The sequence below is a fragment of the Staurois parvus genome, unplaced genomic scaffold (genome assembly GCF_062004578.1).
Source record: "Staurois parvus isolate SC_StPar_1 unplaced genomic scaffold, SC_StPar_1.0 ptg000154l, whole genome shotgun sequence".
NCBI classification, from domain to species: domain Eukaryota; kingdom Metazoa; phylum Chordata; class Amphibia; order Anura; family Ranidae; genus Staurois; species Staurois parvus.
In genome coordinates this window covers 11,345,491-11,367,111 of record NW_028317950.1, presented here as the reverse complement: position 1 = coordinate 11,367,111, position 21,621 = coordinate 11,345,491, and the positions used below count along the sequence as shown (strand labels likewise).

General features: G+C 44.2%; 1 protein-coding gene across 1 annotated transcript in view; it reads left to right on the top strand.

The window, feature by feature from the left end:
* Positions 1–1,415: 1,415 nt before the first annotated feature.
* Positions 1,416–21,621, top strand: part of CLIC3 (CLIC family member 3) — a 49,041-nt gene continuing 28,835 nt past the window's right edge. The window contains exon 1 of the mRNA XM_089675054.1: positions 1,416–1,573. Within this exon, the coding sequence (XP_089531180.1) occupies positions 1,538–1,573 (36 nt within the window). The 5' untranslated portion in view covers positions 1,416–1,537. The remainder of the gene's footprint in view (positions 1,574–21,621) is intronic.

Here is a 21,621-nt window from a genome sequence, read left to right as displayed (position 1 = left end):
CACTTCCCGTTTCCCAGATTATTGTGCTCTCTTCTCTCTCCTGCTCCATCTCTTCCTATTAAAGCTCCGCCCACTGACACCAACGGTGGGGCGCTATTCCTCCCACTGACAACAACGGTGGGGCGCTATTCCTCCCACTGACAACAACGGTGGGGCGCTATTCCTCCCACTGACAACAACGGTGGGGCGCTATTCCTCCCACTGACAACAACGGTGGGGCGCTATTCCTCCCACTGACACCAACGGTGGGGCGCTATTCCTCCCACTGACACCAACGGTGGGGCGCTATTCCTCCCACTGACACCAACGGTGGGGCGCTATTCCTCCCACTGACACCACTGGTGGGGCGCTATTCCTCCCACTGACACCACTGGTGGGGCGCTATTCCTCCCACTGACACCAACGGTGGGGCGCTATTCCTCCCACTGACACCAAAGGTGGGGCGCTATTCCTCCCACTGACACCAATGATGGGGCGCTATTCCTCCCACTGACACCAACGATGGGGTGCTATTCCTCCCAGTGACACCAACGATGGGGCACTATTTCTCCCACTGACACCAACGATGGGGCACTATTCCTCCCAGTGACACCAACGATGGGGCACTATTTCTCCCACTGACACCAACGATGGGGCACTATTCCTCCCAGTGACACCAACGATGGGGCACTATTTCTCCCACTGACACCAATGATGGGGCACTATTCCTCCCACACTGACACTAATGATGGGGCACCATTGCTGATGTTAGTGGGAGGAATAGTGCCCCATCATTGGTGTCAGTGTGGGAGGAATAGCGCCACACCGTTGTTGTCAATGGGAGGAATAGCTCCCCACCATTTTTGCCAGTGGGAGGAGCTTTAATAGGAAGCGGTGGAGTCTAAAGAGGAAGGGGTGGGGTTTACAGATGAAGGGGTGGATCTTAAACAGGAAGGGGTGGGACAAATTTAGATGCGGGGGGGTTCCCAATTTTAGTCTTGCCTAGGGCAGCACAAAACCAAAATACGCCACTGGGTAGACCTCCTTACCAGAACACAGTAAGCGATAAAAACCTGACACAGGCTCTAACCCTTCTCCAAAACATTAAAAGTTTTTGCTGGAGTTCTATTTTTCGACAACTATCAAATGCCAGAGTGGATTTAGTCAGGTTTACCTGGGTGGATCAGAATGTATGTACAGGTAGTGTATTATTATGCATATGATCTGTCTGATAGGAATGAGTAGCTGGAATGTCACCTGGGGTGACCAGTATTTGGGTGGTCAGGGGAAGCTCTGGGTAGATTGAACAGAGCAGTCTGTACTGAACACTGAGTGTCAGCAGCAGCATCATTGCCTGACATGCGGTATGGAGGAATGCGGTCTGTGCAGGTTTTGATGAAAAAGGGAGTGTCAGCCACTAAAACTAGCAGGGAGAAGCACAGACAGTGTTCACACCTGCTGTTCCGCAAGTCAGATCAGACCTTGACAGACGTAGAGTCCGGATTAAAACGCAGAAAGAAAAAAGGTGCACGCTACATTGTCGGAAGGAAATTTCACCATGGCGGAGAAACAAAAAATCCAGCTCTTCGTTAAGGTAAAGAGGAACAAACTTGATTTTTTTTTATAGTGGCAGATTATTGCCCCTGTAGACAGGGCTCTATCATTAACAGGCACTCCTAAAATATGGGGGCCAGAATTCATGTATTTAGAGTGTAATTAGGGTGCTCATTGTACGATTGCTGGCCTTTTGCTGTATGTTGGTCATGATATAATACTAGTATTTGATGGATGCCACCAGCTGTGCCATGTTACAATGTCAAATTCAGATGCTCGGGAAAAGATATTAGCCTATTGGGTTTTAAAGGAAACTTCTAATGGGGGAACGTGGAGGCTGACAACTTCTGGTGGAAAAACTAGTAGCCGGATTGTTATGCTGATCCTTTGGCTTCAGTACTTTCTGAATCACTGACCCGGAAAAAGGTATGTACACCAACATTGTTACACACCAAAGTGGACAAATCATGTCTTTATGGAGTTGGTGGTTTTGTGTACAGCTGCTCAGTCATGCCGGAGCAGAAAAAGCCCTTCAAACAGTTAACAAAAGTTTGTAAGTTGTCTAAAATGCCTGTAGTGATAATTATTACTACTTCTCAGGGGCAGACTAACAACTCATGGAGCCCCTGGGCAATAGGGGATCATGGGGCCCCTGTGCCCTTGCCCAAACTCAAAAAAGCCTATGAAAAAGATATCAGGGGCATCTCATGGGGCTCCCTACTGACCCCGGGCCCTCGGGCAGTGCCCGAGTTTCCAAATGGTCAGTCCGCCCCTGCTACTACTATTATGCAAGATTCATATGGTATCAACAGTTCGCACAGCACTTTACAGTATAAAGGGGACAGTACAATTAAAATACAGAATAGGAGGGCCCTGCTCATGATGCTTACAATCTAAAAGGGAGGAGGAGGTGGTACAAAAGTAATAGTTGCACGGACGATCTGATGGAGGTGACCCAAGTACAGTTTTTAGCTGGAGATGGGATAGGCTTCCCTAAATAAAATGAGCTTTCAAGGATCGCTTGAAGACTGACAGGATAGGAGCTAACCAGACATATTAGCGTAGAGAGTCCCAGAGGATGGAAGAGGTTGTGGAGAAGTCCTGACAGCAATCATGGGAAGAGGTAGCAAGGAAGCTAGAGAGCAAGATGTCTTGGGAGGAGCAGAAAGGACGATTTGGGCAATAGTAATAGTATTATTAGTACCTTCCACTGGAAAAACCTGAACTCAGTAATTTGGCTTGTCCAACAAGCTCATAATGGTGTAATTGTCAGGCGTTTGCAAACTTTTAGCCATATAGCAGAGGCGGACTGACAACTCATGGGGCCCCCGGGCAATAGGGGATCATGGGGCCCCTACTGACCCTGGGCCCTCGAGCAGTGCCCGAGTTTCCAAATGGTCAGTCTGCCCCTGCTATATAGTATATATTCAGGAAGATCAATCCTGTAGTTTGCAATCAACTTTAAACCCAGTGACTTTTTTTTGCACAGTCTCAAGTTCCCTTTATTCTTTTCTTTGAGAGGAGCCAGATACGATCCTGCTGGTATCCCTTCCATTGAAATAATCTTGCACACAAGGGTCATACAAGTACTGCATGTCTATGTAAAAATCTTTCACAACAAAGGTCTCAAGCACATGGGCCTAATAAAATACTGGCAATCTACGCAGTGTAAAAAAATGCATGTAATGGTCTGTAAAGTTTTCCCATTTACACTCCTTTAGACCCATAAATATAGGTAAAAAGTTCACATCCATAAAAATTATTCTCTCGTTCCTACAGTTCATTTTTCAATCCCTGCATGTATGTATGTATGTATGTATGTATGCATGTACATAAATTACAAAGAAATACAGAATGCAGAATTTTCTACTTTGATTTTATGCAGCTGAATGCAGCGTAAGAATACTGAGCACAATGCAGTGGTGTGCATGGGCCCATAATATACTGTACAATACTACTGCATTCCGATCCGTAAAAAGTATGTGCTGTACAGATCTGAATGCAGTATTTTTAATATGTACATGGGCCCAAAGGTAGTTGGAATGTGGCAGCACGTCTGGCATTCCCCTTCCCCATAACACATTTTTTTCCTGTGTCCCCATTACCGAAATGTCCCATCAGTTTCTGTCCTACCAAGATGTGAAGAAATGTTCCCAAGACCAAAACAGCAAAAAAAAAAAAAAAAAAAAAAAAAAGTCTACCATGATCTGGCTGGAGCTGGGCTTTACCCTGTTGTCACCCACAGAACGTATATGTGCTGCTCCAAAGAGGGTGGGCTTTAATGCCCACATGTTGCAAATACATGTCCATGGTCAGCTGATGGTTCTGTGCTGCAAAACATGCTCCCTGCATGCTTCCAGAGCAGTGACCAGGCTGTCAAAGACATCTTCCGGTCTCTAGTAATGATCAGGAGCTGACAGGATGTGACAGCCAATCACAGTGATCACATGATCTGGTAGCCCGACCCATTCCCATAAATACCCAGTTAAATAGATGCAATGGGTGGGCAGGAGAGGGTTAACTGAGCTGTACATAAGTGTGGACAGAAGTGGGAAGAATTCCCATTCTAACTGGAAAATCTAAAATATTACTTTTGCTTAAAGTGTATATTACGCAAACATTTCATATTCCTGATATGTGTCTCTTGTACTTGTATTAAAATGTATCCCTTCGATTGTGTGAAATCCCTGGAGTTCCGACCAGTCCCTTTGATTTCCTATTTAAAACTGACCACACTAGGCATGAGAGCACATCCATCCCAGCATGGTCAGTTTTCTGGCTGTCCTGGGTGCATAGCCTGCCTGTCCCTCCAATGGGCAAAACTTGTGCTCAGGGCCGTGGATAAGGAGGTACCACCAGTCTTCCTGTACAGTGCCCAGGCAGCTGGGTGAATCAGATGTGGGCAAGGAGGGTGATCAGCACAGCGTGGGGGTCAATTACTGCAACCGATCCCCTGTATGGCTCTCTCTTCAGCAGCTGAAAGCTGGCTTCTTCTCCTCTCCCCCTAGCTTTCAGATGCTGTACAAAGAGCCATACAGGGATTGGATCCAGTAATTGCCCTCTGCTGCACCCATGACCATCCCTGTACACCGTATGTATCCCCCTGCTGCCCAGGCTCTCCTATTTGCCCCCACAGTTCTGCTGGCTTCCCTCCTCAGCTTCCCACCGGCAGCTGCAAGCACACAATAGGATCCTTCAGGATTGAGAATGGGGTAAGGGTCTGGTAAATATGTCACTACCAGTCTCTTCTTTCCCTGAATGAACACAATGAATGATCAGTACCAATCTCTCATTGTGTTCATTCATAACTGACACATAGAAAACTGTGGGGGGGCAGGCCCTCTCAGGTTGGCTGTGTGGGGCCCCAGGGATTCTAGCAGCAGCCCTGCCCCTGCAGAGTTAATCACTGGGATGATCATCGTACTGCTTGCCATTTGCTGACACCCCCCATCTCCGTCCCTAGCTCTCTAAGCCCCTATACAGCTGTGAATATAGCACATGTGATCACTAGAAAAAGGGGAAAAAGTGTTGTTTTTTTGTTTCTTTGTTTTCTTCTTTCATATACACAAATGTTTTGTTTTGCATTTTTATTTTAAACGGATGGGTTGTTTTAAAAAGGTGAAGGTTCACAAATACTCATTTGGCTCAATGGAAATTCTTCAAAAGCAGCAGACACCAATAATACTCAGCATATCCATTCTGGAATTGTTATAGTATTGCAATTTTAACTTTGAGGATTTTTTTTCTTTTTTTACTTGTATTTGCTCCCTGTTGCAGTGAATGTTTTAGTCTGCAAAGCCATTCTATCAGATGCCTGAGCTCATTGCTTAGAGCAGACACTCAGAATTAAAGCCCAGGCAGTGTGTCAGTTATCACCCCTGAGATCAGGCACTACGCTGCAGTGCATTTCTGCTGGGGGCAAGGCGGAACTATTACAATTATTAGAAAAATGTAAGAGACTCAAATTCATAGAAATGTTCATACCTGACTGTTTCTTTAACCACTTCCCATCCGTCCTATAGCAGAAGTACTGCTACAGGGAGGCACGGGTGCGCAAAATCGCATAAATATACATGTGATTTAGCATTTCTGAGTAGGGGGCACGCGCACCCTACCCACACTGCCATTCGCGGCTGTCGATCACCGGGTCCCGGCCGGAGATTACTCACCGGCACCTGGTGATTGCCGGGCATTTCCGACTGGGGGGACGACGGTTTTTCATTAGCACTGATCACTGTATTGGTGTCACTAGGGATGTCAGTGACACCAAGTCAGTTCCCCCCAGTGTCAGAATTCCCACCACAGTCCCGCATTCCCACTATAAGTCGCTGATTGCCACCATTACTAGTAAAAATAAATAAATCCCAGTATATATACCACCATTTGTAAATGCTATAAATTTCATGCAAACCAATTAAACGTATTGCAATTTTTTTTTTTAGCAAAGCCATGTCGCAGAATACATTTTGGCCTAAATTTATGATGAAATTTGATTTTTTAAATTTTTTTCTGGACATGTTTAATAGTAAAAAGTCCAAAATATAGTTTTTTTTCTCAAATTTGTTGGTCTTTTTTTTATAGTTCAAAAAATAAAAAATGCACAGGTGATCAAATACCACTGAAAGAAAGTTCTATTTGTGGGAAAAAAGGACATAAATTTCATTTGGGTGCAGAGTTGCATCCCCGCGCAATTGTCAGTTAAAGTAACGCAGCGCTGTGACACAAAACAATGGCCTGGTCAGGAAGGGGGGGTAAATCCTCAGGAGGGCAAGTGGTTAAAAGCCCATAGAGGCACAACAGGAAAAAAAAGGGCTACAAACTTAATTATTTTCCAATGAAACTATCTTACTGTATACTGGGGAGGACTGACAACTCATGGGGCCCCCGGGCAATAGGGGATCATGGGTCCCCTGTGTCCTTGCCCACACTAAACCCACACCCAAAAAGCCTGTGAAAAGGTACCAGGGGCATCTCATGGGGCCCCCTACTGACCCTGGGCCCTCGAGCAGTGCCCGAGCACCCGAATGGTCAGTCCACCCCTGCTGAATCCGTATAGTCACTGAATGAAAGAATTGAGCTTTAAAGTAGAGCTTCACTAAGAGAATTTTAGAAGGACCTAGTTTTGGGGCTCTCCTCTTGAACATACTAGTTGCTTGGCTGCCCTGCTAGTCTGACAGCTTCAGTAATTATTGAGCTACTCACCAGGAAATGTGTCTGCAAGTTCTGACATCACGCAGCGAAAGCTTGCTCTAGGTCAGCAGCTAGAGGGATTGAAATCGTGCAGCCAGGCAACTGGCATTTTCAGAAAGTTTTTTCAACTGCAGACCTTCAGGATTTATCTGTGCTCATAAGAATGTGGGGACCTTGCAGGGTCTTTTATTTTGATGGGAAATAGGCAGCAAAGGAAGATGACATTATTTCACCCCCTCTAAACAATGCAGCCCAAGGCTCCGTGCGCAAAGGGTGTTTGTTCAGCTCCTCTAACACACCTTCCCTCCTGGCAGCAGCGTTTTTGCAGAAAAAATCCTTGATACTTGTAAACACATTTAGGCGCATCAATTGCTTGGGTATTAAAGTGTTAATAAACCCACAACAGTAACATCAGTCTGTATATACAGTAAAGCATGCTTGTTGTACTCACTGCGGAACCTAAGGGGTTAATCCTCGGCATTGTGTAAAAAGGCTGTTTGATCCTGTCTTCTCTGCCCCTCCTCTTGTTGAAATGACCACCTGACACAGACTGAACCCATGGTCACATGCAGATGCTCAGTTTGGTGTGTATTGCTACAAAGGTTTTTTTTTTCTTGGGAGAGTGCATGTGATCAGCAGAGGGTCAATCAGCACTGTCCAGACAGAGGGTCAGGGGGTCCTGCATCCTCCTAGAGCAGAAACAAAACTCCTCCTATAAGCTTTAACCAGTGCTCAGCTGGACACTGTTAGAAGTAACAAGTGTGTACCATACGCTTCCCCCCCACCCCCGCAGTGCTGACGGCTTCCCTCCACTCCTTCCTACCAGCATCTGCAAGCACACAATAGGATCCTTCAGGATGCAGAGTGGGGGAAGGGTCCTGTAAATATGTAACATTTTCCCAGCCCCTTCCCTTCCTGAATGAACTCAATAAGTGCTCTGTACCGATCACTCACTGTGTTCATGCATAACTGAAGCATAGTAAACTGTGGGGGGGGTTTTTGGGAGGGGGGGGCCTGTCAGGTTGGCTGTATGGGTTTCCGTGGTTTCTAAGAGCATCCCTGGGTGTGCACATGTCTAATGAAACTCCTGGTGTTCCTGCCAGTCCCTCCGCTTTCCTATTGAAAACTGACCACACCAGGCATGAAAGCACAGCATGATCAGTTCTCTAGCTATGCTAGAAAATAAGCCTGCTCTCCTCCAATTATCAAACTTCTGCTGACACGCTGCCCCCCACTGCCATTCACTGGGAAGACCAGTGTGATGCTGTTTCTCCTCCCTGAACTAGTTATGCAGCTGAGCATAGAGATTTTGTGATCACTTATAAAAAAGGGGGAACAAGCAGGGATTGCAGATACTTGGACCGCGGCACAGCCTGCGTGGGCACTATTAGTTGATCACTTAATGACGCCAGTACAGTGGAGACTGGGGGGGGGGTGTACAGCAGGGGTGTCAGACTGGTGGACCTCCAGCTGTTGCTATACTGCAAGTCCCATAAGGCATTGCAAGGCTGACAGTTACAAGCATGGCTCCCAAACCCAGAGGCATGATGGGACCTGTAGTTCTGCAACAGCTGGAGGGCCGCCATTTTGACACCCCTGGTGTATGGTGTTTCTTCACCTTTTAATTTTTTCTAAAAAGATGAACTTACACTTTAAAGAGGAACGTCACCTATATCATAAAAATGACAACAAAGGCATCTTTAGAATAGTTTATGATAAGCTGCAAAGAGATCCCTCCAGATAATTGCAATTGAGAAATGTTCTCAATTCTGTTTATTCAGCAATAACGTTGTCATTATTAAAGATAACATATATATTGTTTTTTTTTCTGAAGGACAAACAAGGCTTTTTGTAATATTTTCTTGCAACATTGACAATGAAACACACTTTTTTTAGCACTGTTCCTTTAAAAATGAATAGTTATTACAGATAAAAAGTGTGCATTTTATTCTGTAAATTGTCCTGTTTAAAATGACACTAAAATTATGATTCTGGTACAAAGAATTCCAAAGTTATTTACAAATTAAAATAAAGTAGTTTTTTTTGGTCAATTTTGTGCATTTTAAAATGTGAAAGGTATAAATATATATAGAATGTGTAAAAATATTAATAAACAAAACAAAAAAAAATGAATATCAATAATAGAACAGAACAAAAATATTGTCAGGAAAATAGTAATTGAATGGAGAAAGAGAATAAGGAGTTAATTAGGGCTGATTAGAGTAAGTGAAGAGTTAATAGGGAGTTAAACGGAGGAACTTTTCTTTACTTGTTAGGTTGCTTCAACTGACATCATCTGCAGATGGAAGTTCATCCCTTTGATCTGCTGATGAATGAACAGAATAATACAAAAGTAACAATATGTTACATTGTATCTTTCTGAAGCATCTGAGCAAGTGTTATTCATAAACATTGATTGACTGATTTTTTTTTTGACAGCTGAAGCTGCCACCTTCTCTGCATACACAATGCCAGCTTTGATTAACCAGTTGCCCTCCAGAGGATTTACCCCCCTTCCTGAACCAGGATTTTTTTTCCGATACGGTGCTGCATTACTTTAACTGACAATTGCGCGGTCATACAACGCTGCCCCCAGATGAATTGTATGTCCTTTTTTTCCCACAACTGGAGCTTTCTTTCAGTGGTATTTAATCGCCTGTGCAATTTTAATTTTTTGCGCTATAAACAAAAAAAAGAACGCCAATTTTGAAAAAAAAAACAACCTATATTCTTGACTTTTTGCTATTAAACCAGTAAAAAATTATAAAAAATCAAATTTTGTCAAATTTAGGGCAAAATGTATTCTGTTACGTCTTTGCTAAAAAAAATCCTAATACGTATAAATTAATTAGTTTATGTGAAAGTTATAGTGTTTACAAATGGCAGTATAGATACTGGGATTTAAAAAAAAAAATTTTTATTAGTAATGGCGGCGATCAGCAACTTATAGCGAGACTGCGGTGGGCATTCTGACACTGGGGGGAACTGACTTGGTGTCATTGACACCAATACAGTGATCAGTGCTAATAAAAGCACTGACACTGTACTAATGGCACTGGGCAGGAAGGGGTTAACATGAGCAATCAAAGGGTTAACTGTGTGCTGTTTTACATGGCTCTATTATGCAAAAAAAAAAAAAGTAAAAAACGTGCTGCATTTTTGTTCTGCACAGAACTGTACTGGAACAGAGTAAGGGCCAGTTCACACTATAGAAATGCAGTCCGGATGCATTTTTGCATGTGCATTGTTGGCACTTTCCGGTTTTTGACATGTTCCAGTTAATTTTTCCCCCCTCTCTTTTTCTTCAATTCCAGTGCGTTTATGGTACATTTCGGTGCGTTTTACTGCATTCCAGTACAGTTCTGTGCAGAAAAAAAAATACTTTTTTTTCTGCAACTGGTATACACTGGAACTGCAAGCACTGGTGTGAACTATGACATTGACAACCATATCACCTACTTTCTGTGCATTTTGGATGTAGAAAAAAAAAATCAAATGAAAACACATGTAGTGTGAACTAGCCCTCAAACAGGTTTGGATAGTGTGTGGGTCAGAACCTCAAATCACAGTTCTGGGGGAAATATTCATCTTGCTTATAGCCTGGCAGCCAGTAATTGTCAGGGATGCAGCCTAAGGCGGGCGCCACTTCAAAGCGGATGAACAGGTCTGAGCACTTCCTAATGAAGGGATAGAGGGCTGTTCAAGGTCTGAGTGCCGGTCCTTCATTGTGCTTCATTATGGCCAGTAAAGTGCTTGTCATGAGAGTGACAGGTGTCTATACACCCAGAATCCGTACCACAGTAACCTCTCCTATGAACCTGTAAAGTAAACATTTCCGAAATAGGAGGGCTGCTATTGTTTGCTGCTTCTGAAAAAGCTAGTTCTCTGGCTGCAGTGCAAATTCTCTTGTTTCAGTGCCTCCCTTTGTCACTGACCTCGACCAACTATGCAGAATAGGAAATTCACATTATCAACTCCTGTTTGTTCTGTCAATCTAACAGCCAAGCAACATCATTTTAAGAATGAGAAGTCAGTAATGGCCACATCCATGCTTAAGGGGTCCTTTTACATGCGTGTTGCCCTCTGAAGAGAGATCCATGCTCAGATTGCTCTTCAGAGGGTCTTTGACAGGTGGCAAGGAGGCATAATATCTCCTTTTCACCACCTGTTTTACCCCTTAAACCCCACACCAGCATGGTTTGCACACGGTTGCTGGGCTGCACCATCGAGGCAGAACTGCCCGCAACAGCGGGGATCATTTTTGAGGTACCAAAATGCAAAGCTTTGTGGCCATGGTATAAGTACACCTAGGGCTGCTGTTAGAAACCACAGGGCCCCATACAGCCAACCTCACAGGGCCCCCTTGAAAAAAAACAAAAAACAGTTTACTATGCTTCAGTTATAAATGAACACAGCGAGTGATCAGTACCAAAAACAGACTGCATTTTTCCTGCACAGAACTGTACTGGAATGCGGTAAAACACATAAAAAATGCACCGGAATGCACCAAAAACACACTGGAACCACATGTCCCTATTAAATTGAAGAAACAGAGGGGAAAAAATTAGCTGAAATGCATACAAAACACAATGGAACATGTCAAAAATGCACCGGAATGTGCCAAAAACGCATGTAAAAAGGCATCTGGAACACATCTGGACTGCGCAGTGGCGGACTGACCATTTGGAAACTTGGACACTGCCCGAGGGCCCAGGGTCAGTAGGGGGCCCCATGAGATGCCCCTGGTAACTTTTTCATAGGCTTTTTTAGCTTGGGCAAGGACACAGGGGCCCCATGATCCCCTATTGAGGGCCTGGGGTCAGTAGGGGGCCCCATGAGATGCCCCTGGTACCTTTTTCATAGGCTTTTTTGAGTTCGGGCAAGGACACAAGGGCCGCATGATCCCCTATTGCCCGGGGGCCCCATGAATTGTCAGTCCGCCCCTGGTGGCAACTTGCGCTAGAATTATTGCTCGCACTCCAGTGACGATATGTAACATGTGTATCACAATCGACATTTTCACACAAAAGTGCCCCTGATGCATGCGTTTATGTTTGTACTTGAGTTTATGTGGGGGTCAGGGTGGGGGGCTCAAATTTTTTTTTTTGGGGGGGGGGATGTTATGTGCTTGGGTGCACCTTTATTTTTTTTTGCTTAACTTTTTTTTCCCATCACATAGGGGACACAAGTGGCAATAGCCACCAGGATTGTGTGTAAACTCCCCCCCCCCCCCCCTTCCTGACTGTCAGGTCCATACGACGTATGAACCTGGCAGCGAAAGGGTTAAAGTGTAAAGCTGGCCATAGAAGAATAAAAATTCAGCTGGTTCAGTAGGGACCGGACAAATTTTGATCCATGTGTGGCCACTAACGATCGACTTCTGTTGAACAGTGCGGAGGGTCCCACTATCAGAATACAATGGCACAGTGGGAAAGATTCCTCCATGGACAGAGGAACCCATTTGTTTTTTTTTTCCTGTTCAGTCTGTTTGCAAAATGAAAAAAATATGATCTGACCTATTAGCTGTGGATGTTAGTTGCAAAAAAATAAAAATGGAAAGCCCCTCCAGGTAAATACTACGCTTCTACACCACCCTTTAAAATCCCTTACAATCTCAAGGCACCCCATTCTAGCACTTCCACCTGGCAGTACTTGAGTCGTTGATTTGAATCCGAACCACGGCACCACCTGCCTGGAGTTTGCATGTTCTCCCTGTGCCTGCGTGGGTTTCCCCCTACACTCCAAAGACATGCTTGGTAGGTAAAATTGTCTCTTGTCTAAATTGGTCCTAGTATGTGTATGTATGAATGAATGTAAGTTAGGCACCTTATATTGTACGCCCCTTGAGGGTTAGGGGCTGATGTGAATGTCCAATATATATGTACAGCGCTGTGTAAATTGACGACGCTAAATAAGTACCTGAAGTAATTCTAAAATGTAAAAAAAAACTAAGTTTTACATGATGCAACAACATCCACACATGTAAGATACCCAACATTAGATTTATATTTTATAATGCAAATATGCCTTTGCACCTTGGTACTGACTAGTATGCCAATGTTTCTCTTCTCCCTCATTCATCTAATGTGACCCCAGTGCTGATGGAGATGGGCAAACAAGGATGCTGTGCAGGCACCCCATGTCCCGTTGGTTGGTTGCATTGTTTGTTAGAATGCTGGAAGGTTGAAATAGTGCACCATGAAAATATGTGGTTTTATGTAAGTAAAAGGTAGGCTTTATCCCCCTGCTGGCTTGATCCAATTTGTGGCCAACGTTTCGGCATGGTGACTGGGCACCCTGGTTGAAAAAAATGGCTCTACCTACATACATTGCAAGCATTTTAGAAATATGTTTTTGCACTCACCTTTTTTCTGTTTCATTTGCCCTGACCTTTCTCCAACTGGTCCCTGAATGGGAGGGTCTGCCTTCATTAAATCCATCTGAGAGATCGCAGGGCCTTAAAGTAAACCTGTCATAAGAGAAATATGAGGACTGCCAATACCAACCTGATTCTGAACATGCTATTTGCCTAGCTGTTGTTTGGCTTTAAACTTTCTATAACTGGCCATACACTCTTACCCTGGTTCACATCTATGCGGGTGCCGCTGTGGATCCACACAAAAATCCATGCAGCTTGGAAAAAAAAATACACTTTAGTAGACTTTAGGGCAGCACTGTGGTTCAGCAGTCACCATATCTGCCTTTCAGCATTGGGGTCCTTGATTCAAATCTCAACAAGGCCACTACCTGCATGGAGTTTGCATGTTCGTCCTGTGCTTGTGGCTTTCTCCCACACTGAAAAGGCATACTGGTAGGTTAATTGTCTCCTCTACAAATCAGCTCTATTATGAGGGATAGGGATCTTAGCCGGCAAAATTCTGTAAGTACAGAGACTGATGTTAATTTGCAAAATTAAATAAATGCCTGTAATAATTGGAACATTATCTCTGTATTAGGTATGGAAAGGAACTGGCACTTTACAGAGGTCAGTAAAACCACAAAAAGAAGAGAGATGGTTATATTCAGCAGGAGTAGGGCAACTGTCAATAATAAGGACTGGGATATAAGGCTCCGATCACGATCACAGCTTGAAGGTACAATGGACCATGCATAGTTCTGCATGCTGTGCTTAGGGCAGCCCTTCATTTTTAATGGGCTGTTCTATGTTCAAGAAACACCAACAACACCATGCGTTTTGGCCCACATTGGCAAGACGTGTGGTGACGGCACTGCTGCCTGTCTGCAAATCACAGCTCGAAGGTACAATGGACCATGCATATTTCTGCATCCTGTGCTTAGGGCAACCCTTCATTTTTAACGGGCTGTTCTATGTTCAAGAAACACCAAGCATCACCATGCGTTTTGGCCCACATTGGCAAGACGTGTGGTGACGGCACTGCTGCCTGTCTGCAAAAGAGCAGCACATGCGCTCCTACAATGCACATGTGTGAGCAAAGGCTAGCTTCACACTGTAGTGGGTCCTGGAGCAAATTGCACATGTTCCCGACTCACAGGCAATATGTTCTTTTTCAGATGCTTGAGGTGCCATTAGGAATTAATTACTTCCTTATGGCACCCCCCATGCAGCACCCATGCAGTTCCATGTGGCCGCATTTTTAAAAAATTGGTCTGGAAAATTTTTTCCTGTGTTTCCCACAGGTACAGAAGCCCATTCAAATGAATGGGCTGCTGTGTCTGTGCAACCGTGGCACGCAGGACCCGCTACAATGTGAATTTAGGCTTAGTGCCCAATATATTGAAACAAAACACTACACTATGGAAAAAAATTATAGAAAAAAGTTTAATGTAGTATAATAAGTGATGTTTCAGAGGAAAGTAACTAGTAGAATGTTCATTATTACAGAATAAGAATGGGGAAAATGGAATTTTGGATACAAAGAGATCACTTGGATTACCAATGTTACATTTTTTTTTTTGTTTTACCTAGAACAGTGGTCTCCAAACTGCGGCCCGGGGTCCAGATGTGACCCTTTTCTTGAGTTTATCTGGCCCTTGGGGCACTATTCCACCAACTGTCACCAATGATGGAGCACCATTCCCTCTACTGACACCATTACTGGAGCATTATACCCCTCACTGATATCAACAATGGGACACTATTCCTCCCTTTAAAACAAATGATGGGCACTAATGCCAGAGCATTTTTTACTCCTGGTGGCTACAGTCTGGCCCCCCTAAAGTCTGAAGGACAGTAAACTGGCCCTTTGCTTAGAACGTTTAGAGACCCCTGACCTAGAACAATAGGACAATGTGAAAATAGACATGCATGAGGAGGCTGTAGCTCTGCTGATGATGAGAAAAATATATGCGGCTGATAACTATAGAGCAGTGGTTGTCAACTTATGAGCTTTAGAGGGCCTCAACTGTGGCCCCTGACATCACCAAAGGGCCACACATAATGTTCAATATATGTAATGCTTGAGAGGACTGCCAGACTGCAGACCATTCTGCGTGTCGCATAGGGCAGCCCATTCACTTGAATGGAGTGCCCTGTGCCCTTTTGTCACCCTATATGCGTTTGTCACAGGATTTGTAAAGGGGTGGTTTGCCACAATTACCGCACGATACTGTCATGTAACAATCGTAACCACAACGCATCACGTTTTGGGGTGCCATTGAAGGAGAATGACACCCAAATGTATGCAGCTCGTTATGCTGCGATTGCCATGCAATTGGGATTGTGGGCAAAATTGCAGCTATTCTACCCCAAATTTCAAAATTTGAATGGAGTCTCATTGAAGCAATGATGGTCAAAGAGTGTGCACATGCTACATTTTTGGTCTGTAGACATGCTACAGAAGACAATACGAAACCGGAAACACGTTACATGAGGCTGGTAGAGATCAGTGCTATTACCTACCCTAACCAATGTTCCTACTAGAGACTGCTGAGGTCTGAGGGCCATACATCATAAACCAAAGAGCCACATATGGCCCTTGGGCCACAGGTTGGGCACCAGGGCTATAGAGGGAAACGTCACCTCTGTATCTGTAGTACATAGGTACATGCCTACTTTGCCTTATTTAAAATTAGGACCTTCGTACACAAAAGCAATGTTGTGACGAAATAACCTGAGTAAGAATCATGGGAATATTATTTAAAGGAGGAGTACAGTCAAAGTTGGTCAGGATCCATCCAGGAGCCTAGAGCAGCACCTGGTTTGGCCTCTCAGTGAGCGACTGAGAGCCTGAGCCATCCACACCCTACCCCCTCCACAGCACAGTGCTCCAGTGAGCACTGGGGGGGGGGGGCTGAGCAGAGCGGTCACTGCTCTCTGCTCACAGTGGTGGGGAGAACTGAGTGATCAGCTGTGTCTGATCGCTCTGTTCTCAGCTTTAGAGCCAGCGGGGAACAGAAGCAGCTTTGGACCAATGCTGCATCCACCTAGGTAAGTGTGATTAAAAAAAAAAATCCAATACTTTTCTTTTAATATACAACAGAAAACAACTGACTATACAGCATATGACGCATATGTAACTTAATCTAGGATATGAAAGTGGGGTAGATCTCGTCATGGCCAGAATCTAATTTTGGGGGGCTAAAACAGCCCTTCTAGCCAAACAGTTAATGAGTAATAATTGGTTAATAAATAAAGTGCTATTATCCTGTTAGCATAATGATTGCATTTCTGAGAGCCTCCATCCCTGCTGTGCCAAATGGCTTTGCATAGAGAGAGTGACAACACTTCCTTGCCTCTTGCCTGCACTTTAGACTTCAAAATCATATCCCCTTGATGGTGACCTCTCCTTCCTGTGTAGCCCAACTAAGCCCCGCCCATTCCCACCTACCAGATTGCAGGTCAGGACCTCCCACCGCAAGCATGATTTCATCATTCAGCTATGCATCAAAATTAAAAATAAAGACCTGTTTAATGACTGTCGCTTGGAAAAATCAAATGATGTCATTGGAAGGCTTACATACATTAAATCTGAGTTTATATGCTTGCCAGAACACGTATCCTTCTAATACACAATGTGCAGATTTTGCAGAGATGTGGAAGGTATGCGAGAATATATGTATAAATACACAGGTAATATATGTACAGTATACACAAGCACCTTATTGCTCTCCTATATACTTGATAAGATGACATAGACAGAGCTTCTGCTGTACAAGATGGGCAGTGCAACTGGCACCATGGTTTCTGGATTGGCATTAAAATGCGCTGTCAGAGGGTGTGGTGGGAACAATTAAGGATGACGCCTCTAATTAAATGACTCATTTAGAGGACCCTCCCTGGATGAGGTTCTTGCGGGCTCTTTACTCTCCTTGTTGGAATTTACAACAATGGAATATAACTATGGAAGAATGCTTCCATTTATAAACTTGTAACAAATGATACTTTATGTAATTCAGTTGATGTAACCAGCATAAGAAATCAGATTGTGTGAACCATTCAGAACCTCCCCTCTTTCAGCCCAGCTCCAGCTGGACTTCATGAGAAGACAATATAACCCCACCCCGGTCACACTGAACCTGACTTTGAAATTGTGCGACTTACATTGAAGCCACACGATTTCAAAATCCTGTGACATGCCGTATTGAGGTGCGATTTGCATAGACATCTGACACAGATGTCCATGCAAATCGCACCAAAAGTAGTGCATGCACTACTTTGGAAATCGGTGCGGCTCCGACCAAGTTGGAAATTTGCAAATCGCATGCCAAGTCACCCGATGTGACCGGGTTGTAAAGGCAGATTTTGAGGCTTTACTTTTTCTGGCTAAGCTCCACCAACTGCCATTTTTCTGTCCAATGAGAGTGCCTTTACTGGCCCCTGAAGGATTCTCACTGGGCAATGAGATGGAAGTTGCCGGGGCTAAGCCTTGACGTCACAGGCAATCAGGCCATATTAAAGGTAAACTAAATCAGAGGTTTCGTTTTTCTGGGTAATAAAACAGCAGGTGGCTTGTTGGAATTGCAAGTAGGCAGCAGTACTGGTTTATTTTAAAATTATATTAAACCCAAAAACAAAAATGTAATATATTGTAGCGTGCCAACATTTAGATGTGGTGGGTGCATTCGTTTTCAGTTTTTCTTCCCTTTATTTTCACTGTCCAGTAGGTCTATTTTTTTCAGCATTGAGTTGTCTAGCAAAAATGCAGTTACAGGGATGAGACAAACCATTTAAAAGTGGCAAAGGTGATTACAATGGCCAGTCTAATTTCACGTGTTTCAAATCACAGCCAGTAAGCCAATAAGAAGAATGAATGGACACACAGAGCAGCGGCTTGGGAGCGAGCCTGCTTGGGTTCCCCCACAGCAAGCTGCTTGTTCTGGGGGCATTTGGCAGAAGGGAGGGAGACCTTGGTGGCAGGAGACCTGAGGAGAGGAGGATTGGGGCAGCTCTATGCAAAACCATTACAAAGAGCAGGTAAGTATGACGTTTATTATTTAAAAAAAAAAAATTGCATTTACTATAACTTTAATCCAGGAATTGAATGTTCGTTCTTCAAAGTGAACATGGTATTCAAATGAAGAGCAGTTCCAAATCAGACGAGTACATTAAGTCACCATCCAGATCACCAGGTGAAAATAAAGAAAAAAAGCCAAAAAAAAGAAATGAATGCGGCCACCACATTTAAAGAGGTTGTAAAGGTTATTTTTTTCTTTTAATAACAAACATGTTATACTTTCCTGTTCTATACAATGGTATTGTAGAGAGGCCCTGAACCTCCTCTTCCCGAATCCTCCGCCGGAGCTTTTGGCTCCTCCTTTTCACCGTGCACCACCATAGAAAGCTCTTTCCTATGGGGATGCACATGCAGGCTTGCTTCTGAGCTAGGCTGTGTGTGCCCATAGACCAACACAGCATGACTTGGTCTTGAGGCAGGTAGTGCTTTCTGCTAACAAGATTTGATTGACAGCAGCAACAGCCAATGGCTCCCACTGCTCCCTCTGTGACTTGTGAGCAGAAAGAGAGGAGAGTGCTGATACAAATGGGCACAGCGCTGGATCAATTGTTGTCTCAGATAAGTATTTGGGGTGGGGAACTATATAAATACTTGGACATTTTTTACCATAAAGCAGGAAATGCATTAAGGCAAAAAAAATGTCATGCCTGTACAACCACTTTAAAGAGTAACTCCACTTTTGTTGAAAAAAAAAAAAAAATTCCCCTCTGGGTGATCTATAGTGGATATAAAAAGTCTACACACCCCTGTTAAAATGTCAGGTTTCTGTGATGTAAAAAAATGAGACAAAGATAAATCATTTCAGAACTTTTTCCACGTTTAATGTGACCTATAAACTGTACAACAAACTGAAATCTTTTAGATGGAGGGAAGTAAAAATAAAAAACTAAAATAATATGGTTGCATAAGTGTGCACACCCTTACACTAATACTTTGTTGAAGCACCTTTTGATTTGATTCTAGCACTCAGTCTTTTTGGGTATGAGTCTATCAGCATGGCCCATCTTGACTTGGCAATATTTGCCCACTCTTCCTTGCAAAAGCACTCCAAATCTGTCAGATTGCGAGGGCATCTCCTGTGCACAGCCCTCTTGTTATTCTGAAGAAATAGCTGTTTGTCTGTATCCATGTGCGGAGTGAATGTCAGGGATCGCCGCGACACTGGTCCTGGTGCAGGCGCAGTGCGCCGTCTCATGCAGGGATGCGGGCACTAGGTCCCGGCCAGCCGCGGCGACTGAGTCCACGCATGCGCACTAGCGTTCGTGGGTGCACGCCGGGCACCAATGACAGCGCAGGGCGCGGTATTTAAATCCCCCCTGTGTTGTCACTAGTTGCCGAATGGTCTTTCCCTGCTACCTGTGTTTCTGAACCTGTATTGTGAGTATTATTGACCCGGATTGCCTGACTTTGCTGATTTCTCCTATCCTGACCCCTGGCTTGCCTAACCTCGCTCCTGAATGCCCCTCTATAGATCTGACCTCCTGTTACTGACCTGGTGTGTGACCCGACCATTCTCTGCCTGCTGCTTTGTACTGCACCGACCCCCTGGCTACCGACTCTGCTTGTCTGACTGTGCACTTGCTCATCCATCCCACCGGGATCTCCCAGCCTCCTCACATCAGGCTCTCACCCTGCGGGAGCCTCTGGCGGACTCCTCTACCACTGGTGGGTGTACCCGGTAGTCGCGACTTGGTCTCGGTACACTCCAAGTCCATCCCCACCATCAGGGGCTCTGTTGAACAAGTGATCTGGGACTTAGACTCCACTCTCTGGGGAAACCCGATCAGTGGGCTGCTAGAGGTGCCGCCAGGTGGTCCCTTACAGCGAATCTGTACGGGAGTGGTTTCATAATTATCAATGAGCTGCTGCACCTGCAGGGCTCTAATAAGGAAAGTGGCAGGGTCTGCATCCCTTTAGATGTGATTTCCCTTTGGAGTATCACACCAAAAATTTTTGTTGCAGGGGATGCCCAAAATCTGACTTGTATCTTAGTGCATACTTCTGGGAAAATCAGTGAGCCAATCACACAAGCAGGAAATGACATATCTGAGGGGCATTTTGTGCTCCATCTGTGTAAGCCATATTACATTGCATTTTACAGAAAATTACAACACTGCAGATTGAAAAGGAAAGGGAATTTTTAATAGCATTCAAATACAATATATGACTTATATGGCTCATCCACCTTACCAACCGTTCAGTGTCTGCTACCCCTCTCTGCCAATCCCTCCACTGGCTTCCACTCGCTCAATGAAAAAAATTCAAAATACTAACAACTTACAAAGCCATCCACAACTCTGCCCCCAGCTACATCACCAACCTGGTCTCAAAATATCAACCAAACCACTCTCTTCGATCTTCCCAAGACCTTCTGCTCTCTAGATTGCATGTCATCACCTCCCATGCTCGCCTCCAGGACTTCGCCCGAGCTTCTCCCATCCTATGGAACTCCCTACCCCAATCTGTCCGGCTATCTCCTAATCTATCCACCTTTAGATGATCCCTGAAAACATTTCTGTTTAAAGAAGCCTATCCTGCTTCTACCTAGTAAACTGCCTTTTATTTCCTCCATCAGCTCATCACTCACAGCTATTACCTTTTGTATCACTCAACCCTTCCTCTTAGATTGTAAGCTGTAACGAGCCGGGCCCTCTGTTTCCTCTTCTACCAAATTATATTGTAACTGTAATGTCTACCTTCATTTTGTAAAGCACTGAGTAAACTGTTGTCGCTATATAAATCCTGTATAAGAATAATAATAATAACTATGTTTTTTTTTAATTTGCCATATTTTTTCCACGAAAGTAGAGTTTTAGATTTAATATTCCTTTAACAATCTGTGTTCAGCTATATTAGCAGACAAAGTCCTTCAGCCAGATCTCAAGTAGAATAAGATTACCTGAAATATTTACAAATATTTGCCTAAGCTGTCTGATCTCACAGCCTGAGCCATTTACAGAGGGAAAGCATTCAGCAGATGGCACGTGCTTTATGACTTGTGAAATGTGATAGTTGCTGTACAATAACTAGTGGCCTGGAGGCTATATCTGGCTATGTGACCATTGTAAACGATCTATGTGGCATAATGAACACACAAAACTGTATTCTGGATTATTATAGCCTTTTCACACAATGGTAGCACGTTAATGGGTTTTATGCCATGCGTCATGGTGCGTTGGTTAAGGCAGCCCATACACTTATTATTATTATTATACAGGATTTATATAGCGCCAACAGTTTGCTCAGCGCTTTACAATATAACGGGAGGCAATACAGCAACAATACAGTTCAATACAAGAGGGTTAGGAGGGCCCTGCTCCTTGGAGTTTACAATCTAGGAGGGATGGGCTGGTGGTACAAAAGGTAATAACTGTGGGGGATGAACTGGTAGGAGGAATAGAAGATCCCATTATTAGCTGAAGGCAGGATAGACTTCCCTGAAGAGATACATTTTCAGAGATCG